This window comes from Sycon ciliatum, chromosome 11 (genome assembly GCF_964019385.1).
Source record: "Sycon ciliatum chromosome 11, ocSycCili1.1, whole genome shotgun sequence".
Taxonomy (NCBI): Eukaryota; Metazoa; Porifera; class Calcarea; order Leucosolenida; family Sycettidae; genus Sycon; species Sycon ciliatum.
Window position 1 is genome coordinate 27183120 of NC_088653.1, and position 19468 is coordinate 27202587.

The 19468-nt window shown below is 45.5% G+C and overlaps 1 protein-coding gene across 1 annotated transcript; it reads right to left on the reverse strand.

Moving 5' to 3' along the window:
• Positions 1-16821: 16821 nt before the first annotated feature.
• On the reverse strand, positions 16822-18484 carry LOC135827258 (uncharacterized). The gene is made up of 3 exons (XM_065339786.1): positions 17928-18484; positions 17600-17682; positions 16822-17327 (listed from the first exon to the last, which is right to left on the reverse strand). The coding sequence occupies exons 1-3, from the start codon at positions 18482-18484 to the stop codon at positions 16822-16824; spliced, it is 1146 nt and encodes a 381-aa protein (XP_065195858.1).
• Between the last annotated feature and the right edge of the window lie 984 nt (positions 18485-19468).

Consider the following 19468-nt stretch of genomic DNA (forward strand, 5'->3'; position numbering starts at 1 on the left):
CTACAAGCCTGGTTATAAGATGTACTTCCCTTCAGGAGCTCTACCAGCCTGTGGTAGTACGGCAACAGCTCGCAAAGATGCTCAAGGACAGGTTTACATCGAACTGAATGAGTCCACTGAGTTCATCATTACGAACTTGATCAAGACTTGTCCATCGCTCCGTGACACTCTCCGAAGAGGACGTGTGGAGAAGATCAAGACCAACTTCTACCCATCACGTTCGTCCGACGGTCAATGTCGGGTGTACATCAACGGTGAAAGCAAGCTAGTCCCGACCAGCTCGTTCGAACTGGATGTGGAACAAGATGTTTTCATCTACCCCGGGGCAGTCTCCCTCGACATTGACGAGCAGGCGTTGAAGGTACGTCTTACTGTTGCTCCAATCGTCTGCATCCACGTGGAGCCCAGATGTTTTCATCGTGCTCTGGACGCGCACATGACACTTTCTACCACGGAACTGAAACAGCTAACTGAGAGCTTCATATCATTATGCAGTGTCGCCGTTCAACAAGACGATCAGCTGGTAGAGAGCTTCCAATAAGTCTTTAATGAACTGCATTCTTTATCAGACAGCTGATCATTCATTCTTATCCTATCCTATTTGACTGTATACTACTTCCTACTGCAATATATCATTATATTCAAAACTTCTAGAAAACAAGTATGGGTGGTGTTGTGTCGAGTAATACATCCACGGAAGAGTGCTGCCTTGCCTCTTCTGATTCTAGCGTCCCCACTGATACTAGTAGGGTATGGGTTGAAGGATGTGAAAAGAATGGAATTGGAAAAGATGAGCCAGGTTGATTTCATGTGCGCACCATCAAGGAATGCGTCAATCATGACAAGGTTCCATCATGAATGTGAAGACTTCGAGACTCGTCATGCCTTTGGCATGGACCATTCATTCGTTCCAGATTCACCGTTGTTTCACGAGTGGACATCTGCTAAAAATGTTGCAATGAAAAAATAAAATAAAAAAATAAAATAAATGAAAACTCCAAGCGCGTTTTGTACGGTCATACCTCAAAAAGAAGAAGATTAAGTTCCAATACGAAGCTACCAAGTCCGATTTGAACAAGGTGGCGGGGCTCGAGTCTCTCAAGTGCCGGTGGCAATTCATGTTATTATTATTTTATTTATTTTACTAGGGTGTTTCCCACAGACCATGTGTTTGGTTACGCTGCACAAGCAGCGCATTACTTTATCCCTTCCACTAATTGTTATCGGCCAATCAGCATACTCTCACCACCTCGCATCCAATCAGCATACCCACGTCACACTAACGTTACACAAACTTGTCTCATTATGCGAAAAAATGGTACTGAATCATAGCAACATCCTCCTGGATAATGAACAAAATAACGATTAATCTACATATTTCGATATTTGCAACAGGACTAAAATCGATGGAGTTACGACAGTTTTACGGTATGTACACAATATCAGTCGTTAATGACTGATGCACCGCAAAGGGTTAAAACACAACAACCGACAACAACCGACAACAACCGACAATAACCAACAACAACACCCAACAACCGACAACAACCGACAACAACAACCAACAACAAACAACAACAGCCAACAACAACCAACAACAACCAACAACAACCAACAACAAACAACAACAAACAACAACAACCGACAACAACCGACAACAACCGACAGCAACCGACAACAACTACCAACAACAACCAACAACAACCGACAACAACAACCAACAACAGCCAACAACAACCAACAACAACCAACAACAACCAACAACAACCAACAACAACCGACAACAACTGACAACAACCGACAACAACAACCAACAACAACCGACAACATCCGGCAACAACCAACAACAACCAACAACAACCAACAACAACACCCAACAACCGACAACAACAACACCCAGCAACCAACAACAACACCCAACAACCGACAAAAACACCCAACAACCGACAACAATCAACAACAACCAACAACAACAACACCCAACAGCCAACAACAACACCCAACAACCGACAACAACACCCAACAACCGACAACAATCAACAACAACCAACAACAACACTCAACAACAACCAACAACAACCAACAACAACCAACAACAACCAGCAACAACCAACAACAGCACCCAACAACCGACAACAACAACACCCAACAGCCAACAACAACACCCAACAACCGACAACAACACCCAACAACCGACAACAATCAACAACAACCAACAACAACACTCAACAACAACCAACAACAACCAACAACAACCAACAACAACCAACAACAACCGACAACAACCGACAATAACCAACAACAACCAACAGCAAACGACAACAACCGACAACAACCGACAGCAACAGCCAACAACAACATCAACAACGACGACGATAACGACGACAACAACCAACAACAACATCAACAACGACGACGATAGCGACGACAACCACAACAGTGTCCGGTAATGTGTGGTAGAGAATGGCAGTCAGCCAGACTGTGTACAATTGAACATGTATAATAATAATAATAATAGCACATTTCGCGTAGTTGAGCACTAAATAAAGAAATTCAGTGGTTTTTCCCACTTCTGTCTTGTGAGCATCATCAGCAAGGTGTAGAAGCTGTTGATACTGATTTGTCCTCGAGTGTCGAGCTGCACAGTTTCTTCCAGTCTGTCTTGTCCTCTGCTTGTTGCCGGCACCTGGAAAGGGCTTCCATGGTCTTCATGGGCACACCCAGCTTATTCAACTGAGCGACCAGACTTGTGGCTAGTGTCAACCTTGGCCGCCCACGAGGTGCTTTGTTGCCCTTGCCCAAATAGCCGCTCATGGCTACTTAGGGTGGCGTGTTCGTGTCCATCAGTAGCACATGACTGGTCATTCGTAGTCGCCTACATGCAACTGTGTCATGTATTACTACAAGAACTCAACCAAGTTCTCAGCAGTCATGGAGTAGCGGCAGGTTGGGCAAGTAGGGCTTAGGGGCAGAACTGATCCACTCCTTGATACAGTGGAAGTGAAATTCATGACCGCGCTCCAACTTGGATAGAGGACGGTCCAGGGTATCCTGACAAATCACACAAATGGACTCATGACTTATTGCTGACGAGTCTACCTTAGTAGGTACTACATTGGTGTACTGCAGCTCCATGGGGTGTATTGCCTGGTCTTGATGGTGGTCACCGTAATACACCCCGTTGAGGTACCACTGATAGACACCCTCCTCCTCCTGAGAGATGAAAGCAGGTCCATCTTCCCTATGCCGAAGGTTGTATCGGTACCACTCCCGTACACGATTGTTACCTTCCCTGCGTATCACCGCTGGCGCATTCTCCCTGTGGAGCCTTCCGTGGTGATACCACCGTAGAATACAGTATGTGACGTCACAATAACTGACTGCAGGACCGCCGGCTCTAGACGCCGTTGAGGTAGTACTCGATGCTATAGTAGATGACCTCATACCCTCGCCAACACGTCGACCCCAATGGTTGTACCTGATAATTGCCCCGGATAGGATTGGTTATATAAAGTAGATATCATGCTGGATATAGTGTCATAATGAGGATGTTGGTGAGGAGTGAAGATGGATTCTGAATTTAAGAAGAAAGAAGAAGAAAAAGAGCAATACGGGGAGGAAAAACAGTGTCAACATCTTGATCATGTTTTACATGCAGGAAGATACGTGTGTTCTTCGTGTGGACTTGTCATGGCGGTGATTTACTTCCCTGAAGATGATGTGCATAGGAGATGTAGTTTGATGAAGAAGCGTTACGCTGTACATGAGCGGTTATGCGGTGTGGATCGTCATCTTTTGCATTTTCTTTCGAAAACTGAACTCTTATCCGATCAGCTTTGCGTACACCCTCTTCGGGAGCAGTTACTTGCGATGAAAAAATCCTGTTTGTACAAGAGTTTAAACTATGCTATAGCATTATCCTGCATAGTATACGATACGAATGTGGATGTACTACGTAAACTGCGTTCCTACTTACCTCGTAGCAATGTATCATGGTTGAGGTTCAGTCGAATCATGAAACCTCTTCCTCAGCATTTTCCACTCCTATAATTATGTACTGCATCTCATGGAGTCGACCAGGATGGTGTCATCATCTCAACTGTCCACGTTGCGTACGAATTTGCTGATTTTATCTCCATCTGATACATCTCTTATGACATCATTGATTGATGCCTATTGTTGGGAAACCTATTCACTTGATCACGTGATTCAGAACTTGCACACGTTTGACTTTGATCTTATTTCCATACTGTATCAGTTCACTAAAGTGGCTGTATCATGTAAGGAATCTTTAAGATGAGATAATTATTTGGTGGGCATGCTGCTGACTGGACAAAATGTTTTTGGCGAGTTTGATGCTGGTTGGTCAAATGTTTTTGGCGGGCTCAATGCTGATTGGGCAAATGTTTGTGTCGGGCTTGATGGTGATTGGTTGATCTAGCTGACACATATTTTTAACATTTCAATCCGCCCCCGTCTCTGACTTGTATAAATACAGATGGTTGTCCTGTAGTTGAGTCATTCGTTCATCGAATACAGTGCTGATGAGTTGTTCTGCCTTCGCTTCCTGGAAGATGGATTCCCTATACGAGCGACGGGTGAGGAAGAATTCCGCTCTTCCTGCTGACCCTCCTCAAGTTGTGCTCTCTTCGAACGCAGTACCGGCTAAGCGTCGCTATGTGCCACCTGCTCCTACCAAGCTCCACAAAGAGATTGTGGTGGATGGGTTTCAGGAGGACATGCAACTGTCCTACAAGTCATCAGGTAGATCCTTCTACAAGCCTGGTTATAAGATGTACTTCCCTTCAGGAGCTCTACCAGCCTGTGGTAGTACGGCAACAGCTCGCAAAGATGCTCAAGGACAGGTTTACATCGAACTGAATGAGTCCACTGAGTTCATCATTACGAACTTGATCAAGACTTGTCCATCGCTCCGTGACACTCTCCGAAGAGGACGTGTGGAGAAGATCAAGACCAACTTCTACCCATCACGTTCGTCCGACGGTCAATGTCGGGTGTACATCAACGGTGAAAGCAAGCTAGTCCCGACCAGCTCGTTCGAACTGGATGTGGAACAAGATGTTTTCATCTACCCCGGGGCAGTCTCCCTCGACATTGACGAGCAGGCGTTGAAGGTACGTCTTACTGTTGCTCCAATCGTCTGCATCCACGTGGAGCCCAGATGTTTTCATCGTGCTCTGGACGCGCACATGACACTTTCTACCACGGAACTGAAACAGCTAACTGAGAGCTTCATATCATTATGCAGTGTCGCCGTTCAACAAGACGATCAGCTGGTAGAGAGCTTCCAATAAGTCTTTAATGAACTGCATTCTTTATCAGACAGCTGATCATTCATTCTTATCCTATCCTATTTGACTGTATACTACTTCCTACTGCAATATATCATTATATTCAAAACTTCTAGAAAACAAGTATGGGTGGTGTTGTGTCGAGTAATACATCCACGGAAGAGTGCTGCCTTGCCTCTTCTGATTCTAGCGTCCCCACTGATACTAGTAGGGTATGGGTTGAAGGATGTGAAAAGAATGGAATTGGAAAAGATGAGCCAGGTTGATTTCATGTGCGCACCATCAAGGAATGCGTCAATCATGACAAGGTTCCATCATGAATGTGAAGACTTCGAGACTCGTCATGCCTTTGGCATGGACCATTCATTCGTTCCAGATTCACCGTTGTTTCACGAGTGGACATCTGCTAAAAATGTTGCAATGAAAAAATAAAATAAAAAAATAAAATAAATGAAAACTCCAAGCGCGTTTTGTACGGTCATACCTCAAAAAGAAGAAGATTAAGTTCCAATACGAAGCTACCAAGTCCGATTTGAACAAGGTGGCGGGGCTCGAGTCTCTCAAGTGCCGGTGGCAATTCATGTTATTATTATTTTATTTATTTTACTAGGGTGTTTCCCACAGACCATGTGTTTGGTTACGCTGCACAAGCAGCGCATTACTTTATCCCTTCCACTAATTGTTATCGGCCAATCAGCATACTCTCACCACCTCGCATCCAATCAGCATACCCACGTCACACTAACGTTACACAAACTTGTCTCATTATGCGAAAAAATGGTACTGAATCATAGCAACATCCTCCTGGATAATGAACAAAATAACGATTAATCTACATATTTCGATATTTGCAACAGGACTAAAATCGATGGAGTTACGACAGTTTTACGGTATGTACACAATATCAGTCGTTAATGACTGATGCACCGCAAAGGGTTAAAACACAACAACCGACAACAACCGACAACAACCGACAATAACCAACAACAACACCCAACAACCGACAACAACCGACAACAACAACCAACAACAAACAACAACAGCCAACAACAACCAACAACAACCAACAACAACCAACAACAAACAACAACAAACAACAACAACCGACAACAACCGACAGCAACCGACAACAACTACCAACAACAACCAACAACAACCGACAACAACAACAACCAACAACAGCCAACAACAACCAACAACAACCAACAACAACCAACAACAACCAACAACAACCGACAACAACCGACAACAACCGACAACAACAACCAACAACAACCGACAACATCCGGCAACAACCAACAACAACCAACAACAACCAACAACAACACCCAACAACCGACAACAACAACACCCAGCAACCAACAACAACACCCAACAACCGACAAAAACACCCAACAACCGACAACAATCAACAACAACCAACAACAACAACACCCAACAGCCAACAACAACACCCAACAACCGACAACAACACCCAACAACCGACAACAATCAACAACAACCAACAACAACACTCAACAACAACCAACAACAACCAACAACAACCAACAACAACCAGCAACAACCAACAACAGCACCCAACAACCGACAACAACAACACCCAACAGCCAACAACAACACCCAACAACCGACAACAACACCCAACAACCGACAACAATCAACAACAACCAACAACAACACTCAACAACAACCAACAACAACCAACAACAACCAACAACAACCAACAACAACCGACAACAACTGACAATAACCAACAACAACCAACAGCAAACGACAACAACCGACAACAACCGACAGCAACAGCCAACAACAACATCAACAACGACGACGATAACGACGACAACAACCAACAACAACATCAACAACGACGACGATAGCGACGACAACCACAACAGTGTCCGGTAATGTGTGGTAGAGAATGGCAGTCAGCCAGACTGTGTACAATTGAACATGTATAATAATAATAATAATAGCACATTTCGCGTAGTTGAGCACTAAATAAAGAAATTCAGTGGTTTTTCCCACTTCTGTCTTGTGAGCATCATCAGCAAGGTGTAGAAGCTGTTGATACTGATTTGTCCTCGAGTGTCGAGCTGCACAGTTTCTTCCAGTCTGTCTTGTCCTCTGCTTGTTGCCGGCACCTGGAAAGGGCTTCCATGGTCTTCATGGGCACACCCAGCTTATTCAACTGAGCGACCAGACTTGTGGCTAGTGTCAACCTTGGCCGCCCACGAGGTGCTTTGTTGCCCTTGCCCAAATAGCCGCTCATGGCTACTTAGGGTGGCGTGTTCGTGTCCATCAGTAGCACATGACTGGTCATTCGTAGTCGCCTACATGCAACTGTGTCATGTATTACTACAAGAACTCAACCAAGTTCTCAGCAGTCATGGAGTAGCGGCAGGTTGGGCAAGTAGGGCTTAGGGGCAGAACTGATCCACTCCTTGATACAGTGGAAGTGAAATTCATGACCGCGCTCCAACTTGGATAGAGGACGGTCCAGGGTATCCTGACAAATCACACAAATGGACTCATGACTTATTGCTGACGAGTCTACCTTAGTAGGTACTACATTGGTGTACTGCAGCTCCATGGGATGTATTGCCTGGTCTTGATGGTGGTCACCGTAATACACCCCGTTGAGGTACCACTGATAGACACCCTCCTCCTCCTGAGAGATGAAAGCAGGTCCATCTTTCCTATGCCGAAGGTTGTATCGGTACCACTCCCGTACACGATTGTTACCTTCCCTGCGTATCACCGCTGGCGCATTCTCCCTGTGGAGCCTTCCGTGGTGATACCACCGTAGAATACAGTATGTGACGTCACAATAACTGACTGCAGGACCGCCGGCTCTAGACGCCGTTGAGGTAGTACTCGATGCTACCCCGTCCTATCCAAGCAGGTTCATTAATGCGATGAAGGCGACCTCCATAGCACCAGGCGGACACTCCCCTACTATCAACAAGAGCTGGTCCGTCCTCCCGATGGAGTCTACCATCGACGTGACAAATTTCTTGCTGCGCGTTTTGATCTGCCAAGTCCACAACAGTTCTTATTGGCGTCCGCCTTTCTATTAGTAAAGGACCCGTGGTGAGAGACCACGACCGGTCGTCCACGTCTACACCGAATGTATCAGCCATATCTATTTACTGAGAATAATGTAACAACTCCTCCACAAACGCTTCTACAACTGACGTCTTCTTCATCCCCAGATAGGCGTTAGCCTTTGGGTAATCCTGAAATAAAGATTATTATTATTATCCTGGTTTTTTTTCCTCTTGGTGGTTTTGGATAAGAGTTGAAAAGTCCAAAAGGTCAACTGATGACCTTTGCATTACTTGGTATGATTGGATTTTAGCGGATGATGTCGTTATGCAGCTGGAGAGCGAATTCGACAGGAAGAAGGTAAAGGCCTTGCTTTGCGGTTCACACCTTCACTTCAGTATCATTACAGTATGGCTTTCACATGTCACTGCGGTGTGGAACTTACAGGGGTTATACCCCTGTTTCAGCACCTGAGGCGGTGCGTCAAGCGCCGCCTCTTTCTTATAATATATTGTGACAAATGGTAAGTGTGCAGTGCTCCTAGCTCTCTCCCCCAACAAAAGAGCTCTATGACACTGTGCTTTCTGCGGTTTCTTTCGTTTTTACAGTGGAGAAAGGCTGGTGGGAGCCACAGCCGTGGCCGCACACCTGGCGGGTGCGGCCCATCGAACCCGTTACTGGGAGGGCCGGCAGGTCGGAATGCTATTGCAATCCGACTACCGGGACGCCGTAGAGCGTATTAGGACCCTGTAAGTAAGCACTGCTCTGTTTACATGTATACTTACCCCCTCGTTATAGCGATACTTACTTGTTTCGTATCATCTTTTCTTACCCTGCTTTCGTATTCGTGACACTAATAGTGTTTGTGTGCGCTCATGCTTGGTTTTACAGATGATGATGATGTATGAAGGTCTGGGGCTGCCGTCTTCGGGATGCGCCGTTTGTTTCAAAATTATTTGTAAGTACTTGTAACAGGCGTAGTGTAGTAACTGTGTGTGTAGTGTAGTAACAGTGTGTAGTGTTTTGTGATGGTCCTGTGCTATAGCAGTCGTAATGTGTTTTGTGATGGTCCTGAGCAGTCGTAATGTGTTGGGCTACTGAAGTACACTGCATGAAGGGATATGTGTGGGTGCTTCGACATATTCTCGTGCTTCCTAAATCCTAGATACGTGTATAGCACTATAACCTAGATGTGTGTGCGCGCGCGTGTGTGTGTGTGTGTGTGTGTCCGCGCATGCGTGCGTGTGCGTGCATTGTGTTCTCTTCTACAGACTCATCCAAGTCCATTTAAATAAAAGTGTATTATAGTGAACAGTATTGTGTTTTGTTACAGTGAATATGTGGGGAATGGTGGATATGCCTTAGTGTGACTGGATACCCGCGGGTTGTGACTCTTTGCTGGTCACTCTGGATTCTCCAGTATAGATTCGATGCAGTGCAGAGGGGATTTGTGGTGCGTAGCAACACTGCTTCACTGTGACACCCCTTCAATAATTGTTTTAATGCATGATACTCCGGGCGTAGCCGGTTGATTCTAACTGTATCCTGATCAAAATAGAAATTTGCATCTAATGGGCCTGCATGGACAGTAGGCATTTCCCTAATCGGCCGGGCGAAAAATTCGCCGAAAACAGTGGTTTTGAAGAAATTACCCATCTTTCGCCGAATTTTCAAAAATTCGCATGTTGAATTCCCCGAAAACCGATGCTTCAGTGCTTCAACAGGGTGTATGTAAATGTACATGACGTAATGGGAGCGGTGACTTCAAGTACTATGTTGAGCCGAATTCTGATCTTGGAGCTCATAATATGGCCGAATTTGAACATTCTCGATCGAAAAGCCGATTAGGTATGCTCTGCATGGGCAACTTGTCAATCAGTGCACATCTACGATGTGCGAATAAAACGAATGCAAGGAACGTGAACTTGTTTGCTGCACATCTACGAAGTGCGAATCAGGGAGTAGTATAATGACACGTGTACTAGTCCACCTTGTGTTGCACTGCGTCTTTTCCGCAGGGCCACTGAAGGTCGCACGCTCCGCGTACTTATGCGCGCATGCGCAATATGTCACTGCACATCTACGATGTGCAAATCAGGGAGTAGTACGTATTTTACTACTCCCCAGTGCGAATGCACCGAACGTGCACAAGTCCACGTTCGCCACGGAAAAGAACATGATGACATTTATGGCATGACAGGGTCAAAGGTCGAACCCTGGGGGAGTCCCGGGGCCAGACCAAACGCGCCCGATACAGTGTGCCTTATTTAACCCAAAGGTCAAAGGTCAAACCCTGGGGGAGTCCCGGGGCCAGACCCAGCACGACCGACACAGTGTGCCTTATTTGGCCCAAAGGTCAAAGGTCAAAAAGTGTGCCAGAACCTGCCCCGCACTTACTACTGAATGGCATATTCAATTGCCGGACGCACATAAGACTTATACAAGAGGAGAATATGGGACGATGGTAAATGTGTGCCCATGAAACATAACAGGTTGACTCGTTGCTGAAACTTCCTGAAGATGGTGTGGAAGTGGTCATGGAACTTCAAACCATCACTGAGCTGTACGCCGAGATGCTTAGCAGAACGTCCAAAGGCCATAGGAACGCCGTCCAATAAAACAGAGGAGGAGTCAGGAATGTCATGATTCGAAAAGATGAAAATTTTTTCTTGAGAAAATTTCCCATGGATATTCTGAGCCCAATTCTGGCAGCTGGCCAGATCCTGCTGGAGGTGGGACATGTTCTCATCTAAGGAGAGGGATACATTATGAGCATTTAGAAGAGTGACATCATCAGCAAAGAGAAAGCGTGAGGTGTGGTTTAGTATGTCAGGCAGGGAATTTTGAAGTAAGAAAAAGGAGAGGGGCAAGGTACGAACCCTGGGGAACACCACAGTTTAGCATATATTGAGAAGAGTGAGTTCCATCCAGCTTCACATTTAGACTACGGTCAAGCAAGTAGGACCCAAACCAGGCGTGTGCCTCTGGTGCCATGAATGCATTCATGTGGCGCAGGAGCGTAGGATGATGTACTTAATCAAACGCTTTCTGGAAGTCGAGAAATGCACAGTCAAATCTCTGGCCTCTATCAGAGAGACGGGCAATCTGTGACTGGAACGTGTTTCCCGTGTGCACCCAAGCCAAAGAGCATGCATGCACCCAAGCCAAATAAAGAGATACATGACATACATGTACACACCTGCATTGTGTTTTGTAATTGTTTTCTGCTGCAGTAGTAGTAAAGTCCATAGTACGTTTTTTTCTCGTGGTGGCCATTGACATTTTGTCGACTTGGAATCGGGCATTCTGACTGTTCTGTTGCAACGAATTTGTCCCAGGGGTTGATCGGAAACCTCGGAAAATTGCGCGGGTCCTGCAGGTTGCTGAGCATCGCACGCTTTGGTCGAGGCTCATCCGGCTCGTCCAAGATCTTTGCGAGCGACTCCACGATAAAAGTTTTAGTCTCTTCCTCAATTTTTTGGAGGAGCTCATTCACATCGTCAATATCGTTCAACAAAAGGGCTTCTTTTCTCCCAGTTGCAGATCAAATGTTGGAGCGCCATGATGACAGTTGTGCTTGCAACCAGCCGCTCTTCTGCTTTAGATAATTTTAATAATCAGCTCTTTTTTTCATTTGTCTGTTTTCCACTTAGTCACTCTTTCGAATTTCCGCGCAATCCGGTGACTTGTATTTAATGAAACATGCGGCAAGTATGAAGAAGGGCTGAGGCTTCCTGCAGCTTCATCTGTGAAAAGAATTCGGGTGGACACACCCATTCCCATAGCGCTGCATATCACATCCGAACCAGTTCCGTTATTTTACAACGTTTCGGCACTTGGCCATCATCAGGTAATAACAATGAATACCGTGGAAGCCACACAAGAGCAGTATATACGCAGAGTGTAGCGCCAAAAAAGATGCGAATTATGTCACCTAATATGACAGAGAGAGAGAAAAGGCGCAACTAGCACATCACAGAGGAGAAGCAGCAGAAGGTAGCGCGCATTGTGCTCTGTGAATGGCGGTTTGTGCGGTTTGTGCAGTTTGTGCAGCATTTCAACTCTGCACACCCAAGTATCAACTTCACATATGAGCTCAGCGAGGTGAGTGGCTCCATAAATTTTATGGATATCACAATTATGATCCAGGAAGGCAAGCTGGCATACAAGCTGTACCAGAAGGCATGTGCTAGTGGTCTACTCATTGATTATACTTCGGCAGTTCCCCACCATATCAAATTGGCAGTTGCTTCGTCATAATTCCTAAGAGCTCAGAGGCTCTCATCGAATACCAGAATGCGTGCAGAAAGTGAAGCGATGGTTCATGAGCAATTAAGATTGAACAATTACCCAGAGAAAATCATTGAAGAGGCACGCACTGCCTCCATAAGGCCAAAGCGTCGTCGCCATGCCAACCCATGCTGCGCATTTCTAAAGCTTCCATATAAGTCAGATAAAGTACATCAAGCAGTGAATAAAGCAATCAGAAAGTATAAAATTCCGGTTAGAGTCGTATATGAGCACACTGGTAGCCTGAGGCGCACATTGTGTCGCTCCGCCCTCGTTCCTCCTCTATGTGTCAAGGCTGCAAATCCGCTACAACCGAAAAAGAGAGGTCGCCCAAAGGGGCCATGTATCTCGTGTATATCCGGGGGACAGGATGTATGTATGCAGAAGAATGTTGTATATCAGCTGAAGTGCAAAGAATGTCCGGAACAATATGTTGGTGAGACTGGCCGCTTTCTGGAAACTCGCCTGGAAGAACATAATGGTGAGGCAAGACGCCAGGAACTCGACAAGCCATGGGGCCAACATTTTCGCACCACTCACCCTGGATGTAAGCTTAACTATGGGCAAAGTGCATTCTCTGCAGTTGAAGTAATAGGAAGAGAGCCTGATCGAGCCCGTCGCAAACTGCGCGAGGCGATTGAGATTCGTGATGCCAAGCCCCATGTGAACATAAGCACCGGATGGGATTTGTTGTGAATTTTCTCAGCTTCCCCTGCTGCTACTTCAATATCACTGAATAATTATAATATGAGGTGGGTCACTCAAAACCATTCTATTCCTGATGCCTCGTCGCGTCCCTGGTGGTAACAGTTTGGCATGGAAGTTTTAACCTCATAGTGCATTGACTCATGGGGCTCCGTGCTCCCCTCCTAGATCCTGTGCTAGAATTAACACCATAATTATTTGGCATGTGCCCTCACTTCGTAGAGCACAACGGCGCGCTCTTCTTCTCCGTGATGTGCACAGTTGCACCTTCTCTCTCTCCCCCCCCCTCTGTATAGAGGTGACATAACTCGCATCATTTTATTTTTTGGCGCTACACTCTGCGCAACGCCATTCACAGAGCACAATGCGCGCTACCTTCTGCTGCTTCTCCTCTGTGATGTGCTAGTTGCGCCTTTTCTCTCTCTCTGTCATATTAGGTGACATAATTCGCATCTTTTTTGGCGCTACACTCTGCGTATATACTGCTCTTGTGTGGCTTCCACGGTATTCATTGTTATTACCTGATGATGGCCAAGTGCCGAAACGTTGTAAAATAACGGAACTGGTTCGGATGTGATATGCAGCGCTATGGGAATGGGTGTGTCCACCCGAATTCTTTTCACATGCGGCAAGTAACCAATGAAAGACCATGAAGTAGAGAGTCAGTCCAGTGGCTACTGCCCGACGTCAGTTGACGACGGGCAGTGGAATCTGTTCCTGCCTGTCGTCACTTGATGACGGGCAGTGGAATCCGTTACTTGCCAGTATCGTCATCGACATGCATGAACATCCGCCAACGTCCTTCACAGCTGAAACTTTCAGCTCGTGCTTATCTTGGTTGCGCTCACCTTCCCCTCCTTATGTTATTTTATAACTTAGAACATTCCAAGTTGGAAGGCTGTTGGAGTGTGCATCCAAGATGTGCTAGAGCTGTTAGCCAGTTAGTTGTAGAACGTCAGTGCCGTCGGTCAGTGTCGTGCAATGTTATCGCATGAGCTGATTGTTTAGTAACTGGTGGTGTTAGTGGGCAGTATAGCGTAACTTGTAGTTTCTTGGTCTTTCTCTTTTGTATAAATTAAACCTTGACTCTCCATCTGAGTCCATTCCTGCACACCTGATGAGCCGTCTTTATCTACACGGCGAAACGATCGTCGTGTGAAACTGCTGCATATTTCCGCTGCTTATTGTCCATCTTTAGTCTGTTTCAAAAAGATTAGCAATCAGGTTTGGGTTTTAAAAAGTATGAAGATAAGGGAATTCTGAACAACAAAGTACATAGAAGGGCTTGTTAGGGCACGGCTAGGCCTCAGCGGCTAATGCTAGCATTAAAAGTAGCATTAAAGGCCTTTTTTGGAAACTAGCATTGTTCTAGCATTGCAAGCAGGTTTTATGGGGTAAAAAGCACTAAAAGGGGCCTGGGGGCTAAAAATCTTTCCAAGGCATACGCTGCAATGACCCATATGGTAATGTTTGCACCAATTATGGAGTCTGGGCCTCTTCTGGCACACAGCAAGTGCACAACAGGATTCAAGGGTACATATATGCCATACAGTAACAAAATGGGCACTCTTGGCCCGGCCACAGTCAAAATACCGTTTCCGCTAGCGTTATCGTCTCAATGCTAAGGCGAGTAAGGGCGCCTATTTGGAAGCGCCAAACCTACGCTACACACATGCCGTGATCCACGCGACTTGGCATTCTTGCGTCACAAAGCACGTGATTACACCGTGCATCTTGCAATAAGATTCAAAAACTGCGCTCAGGCCTAGCCTTCAGTAACTTTTGCATCGACAGTCGCACAAAAAATTATTGGTGGCGCAAGGAGAACCTTGTCGTTTGGAGTGACAAGTGATCACCGCTGCTTTTCCTTGTCAGAGTCAACACTACACTTTGTTCTGCGGCCTTGGGAGTAGTGTTGGAGTAGAAATTGCTGAGGAGACGTCGCGAAAGGGCCGAGCTTTCCTGCGCAGGTATGACTCTGGCCGTATTTCAGCATGGTCGAGTGGAAAAATTCAAAAAAGTTTATTTCAAGAAAACCCCAAAGGGTGCACCCTTAGCAAGCCTCAACACTGACAGACCACCTGGAAGTGGAGCTCATGCTCCAGTACAACCGTGGTCGGCTCGGCCATGAGCTGTGAGTTCCCAAGCCGTAATGGGACACGAAGATAGTTGCCAGACATTGTCCACCGTGTATCGACTACTAGTATCGCATTTCTATCTTTAATTTACCATGGTGCCCTGTTTCATCTGATCGTGTCTACAATGAAATTAGACACAATACCATCCGAAAAAGTATTTCTGTAAACCATTTTCTTTCCTTTTTATTGGTGCTGAAACTAGCATTAATGCTGCAAACGAGCACTCAACCTAGCATTAGCAACCAAAAAACTAGCATTAGCCGCTGAGGCCTAGGCACGGCAAATTGTTCTGTGAAGGTTTCGGAACAATTGGACCGTTAAGGAGTTAGAATTTCGGCCAGGTTTCAGGCCTTTTCCAATGGTTTAGACTTTGCCCAGGAAGCCAGTAGCGATTTTTATCAAAAACCCGCGATTTACGTTTGTCTTCTTGGCCTTGTGGTTATGCATGCTGTATGCCGACCATAAAGTTCCAGTTTCAAACCCCAGCCTATCTTCAACTCATGACCTTTTTTTCTATTGTTTTGCTGTCTGTGGACCATGAAGTTGTGGGTTCAAACCCCAGCCTATCTTCAATTGTATTTCTTTTTCTTTTTCCATTGATTTTGTGGCACTATAAAAGCCCAGAGGAGAAGTACCGTGACCGTGACCATACCAGCATAAAAATTACTGTATGGAGATCCGAGATGTCTTGTGACGCACAATACTATCATAGATAAGACCAAAGTACAGTAGAGTGGGACTCAATATAATCCGTCTGTCATAGCCACCGACCCACAATCTTGCTTCCTTGTCCATGAACACATAAACACACGCACAGCCACATACACACGTCTCGTGCTCGGTTTCCAGTTGTTTAAAACTGGTTTGAAAGTGGTATAAGGACATGCGTACATTGATACTAAAGTAGGAGAACAATGAGACCTGGCAATAGTAATAACAATAATGAAATGGGGTTGTCATAAAGGTCAAAAGAAATCATCATATTGCAAGAAAGAAGTGCCGTAAGATCATGTATGCTGTTTTATGGTATATGCCACTGTCCACACTGATATCCTTTGTAATAAGGGATTAACAGTGAGTTGAGAGAGCGTTCTTCCAGAAGATAGAGGTGATTGGAATGTTGATTAGGAAAATGGCAGGAGTTCCTCACGCAAGGGACCTCAGGACCGCCGGTTGAATTGTGGTGAAAACCCATCACCACTTGGGATGAATACTTGTAAAATCACAAAAACTCAAGCACAGAACAGGAAAAAGAACCACAAAATTTAATTACCTGCATCATCATTAGCATCATCATCATCGTCGTTATGTTCATGTACAAGGTCTTCGTCCTAATCACCGTCGTCACTATCACCTGGTTCAATGATGATCTGATCTATCATCTCATCTTGCAAACCGTCATTAACCCATGCTTGATCAACAAGTTTGTCGCAATGTGTACAACAACTCGACCACAATTCAGGTTTCAGACTTGCAAACACACTATGAACATGCTCCTGTACGTCACCTATCTTGTACGTAGAGTTGATATTGGCTACTTTCGTCTTAAGCCGTGCCCATACCAACTCAATAGGATTGAAAATGCAATGATAAGGAGGAAGGCGAAGGACTTCAATCCCTTGCTTTTCAGCTTCCTCATCGCACACATATTTTGGACTAGGCTTATTCAACATAACTAAATCAAGAAGCTCCTTCTTTACCATGTCCGGAGTCCAATGGAAAGCACGCTGGCTCAACCACTCTTGGATCTCCGCTTTCCACCACGATGTGGTGGGGCACTTGGATGCCTGCGTCTTCGCCGTATGGTAGGGTGCATTGTCCATGACAATGACCGCACCTGCAGTAGAACAATGAAGATGGACAAAAAACAAAACAAAAACACTAATCAAACACTATGGCCCTATTTTTGTAAGAAAAGGCTCCAATGCTGAAACAAAACCACTATTATGATAAATGGAAATTGCAATCGGCAGTTTTCCCTAAAATAATTTTGAAATGCAACGCACACATGTAACAAACACAACAAAAAAGAACGGAACAGTTGGCTCACCTACCGATAGATGTTGTTGAATCGAAGGCAGTACCCTGGTAGAAAGCCACCTTTCCAACCAGCCTGCAAGATAATGAGACACTTGCCCTTCCCAGACGGAGCTTCATGGGGTTGCTTGTAACCTCCTGCACCTTTCAGATACCTACAGTAAATTGTACAACACAAATGTTCTCTCAGTAACATTTTAATACGTGTAACTTCTTACATAACCAGAACATATTAAGAAAATATCTACTACTGAAAACATACATGCAACACCTATAAAACGAAACCATCTTCAATAGTTCTCATCACCACTTATATCCAAAGATACATACAGCAATAACAAATTACACTGTTACAAACACTACATCAGTGCCATGATTTTATAAATTTGGGAAGACTCACCATTTCCTAGAAACAGTATGATGGGCATTGATCCAGGTTTCATCCAGGTAAACAATTGGTCTGCCTCCCCGACGAATTTCCCTGATCCGACGCAGGAAGCGATGACGCCAAGCAACAATATCAGTCCGCTCCATCATTATCTGAGTGTTCCCCTTCGTCTGCACATAGTGAAAGCCTATCGACTTCAGAACTCTCCAGAATGTCGTCCGTGACATTTTTGGAAAGTCTTCGTCTTCCTTGCACAGAGCAAGCACTTTGTCCACAGTGGGGTGATCGCGCCTGGAGTAGAATACATGGACTTTCCCCTGGATGACGCTTCTCGTGAACTCGTCCACAACAACTTTAGGGCGGCCACGCTTCGTAGCTTTACCCTGCTTCGTACCAGATACTCGACGAAGATTGTTGACAGTCGACGTTGTAATCTTGCACGCCATGGCTGTTCGGACGGCCAGTGATTTTGCAGCACCACGATCACGACGACCACCTGACTTCTCCAACTGAAAGAAGGCGTAAACATTGCGAACTATCGACTTTTCTCCCTCTCCAAGACGAGGCATGGTAGAAGATAATAGAGCAATCAGAATGTTTACCAAAATTTGATAAATGAAACAAGAGAAAGTGCACAACGTGCCTTGCACGTCTTATGCAAACTCGCGTGGCGCGCTGATTTTTCGTACTTGCCGCACAATATTTCCTCGATTTCAGAACGAGTTTTTCTGGCAGCTCCTACGGTAAAACCGTAAACTCGGCGAGCGCTCCCTGGGATTGCATTTCTTTTTGAAACTGACTGTAAATTTTCATAGTCGAAGTACAGTGCTGTTTTACTGATGCGTTCGGTTTTTCATGATTCTTGTTCGCATAGCTTCCCCATTTATTGATCTTCGCATTTTTTGAGCCACACAGGTTGTGTGGAATGTTGCTTTGCGTTCTGGAATCGTGGTTTGACCGTATTGTCCAATGGTCCTGCTGCCAGTATCGTCATCGACATGCATGAACATCCCCTAACGTCCTTCACAGCTGAGACTTTCAGGTCGTGCTTATCTTAGTTGCCCTCACCTTTTCCTCCTTTATATCTATAACGTAGAACCTTCCAAGTTGGAAGGCTGTTGGAGTGCGCATCCAAGATGTGCTAGAGCTGTTAGCCAGTTAGTTGTAGAACGACGGGTAAGAAACAAGGAAAGCTAGGTATCAGGCATCGATTTTACCCACCATCTCGATATTTAGCTCCGATTTTGCCGGCAATTTCCGCTCTTTCAATTCTTCGATATTTTTCCGAAAGAATTGCCGGCAGGATCTGTCTGGGCCATTGCCGCACCCCATGCAACCAGTCTAGGCCGCACGCAGGTCAACTCCAAGCGACCTTGATGGCATGCTCCACGGTCATTCCTTGCTGTTGCAGATCTACGTCGAGGATCAGCATGCAAACTAGCCACGGTTCCTGTTGCAGGCGAAGCGCCAGCACCCCAAATCAAGACTTTTTTTATTTTCCATGGCGGGAAATCGAGCTTTTCCAGGTATCTACAGCCTGTAGAAATTCAACG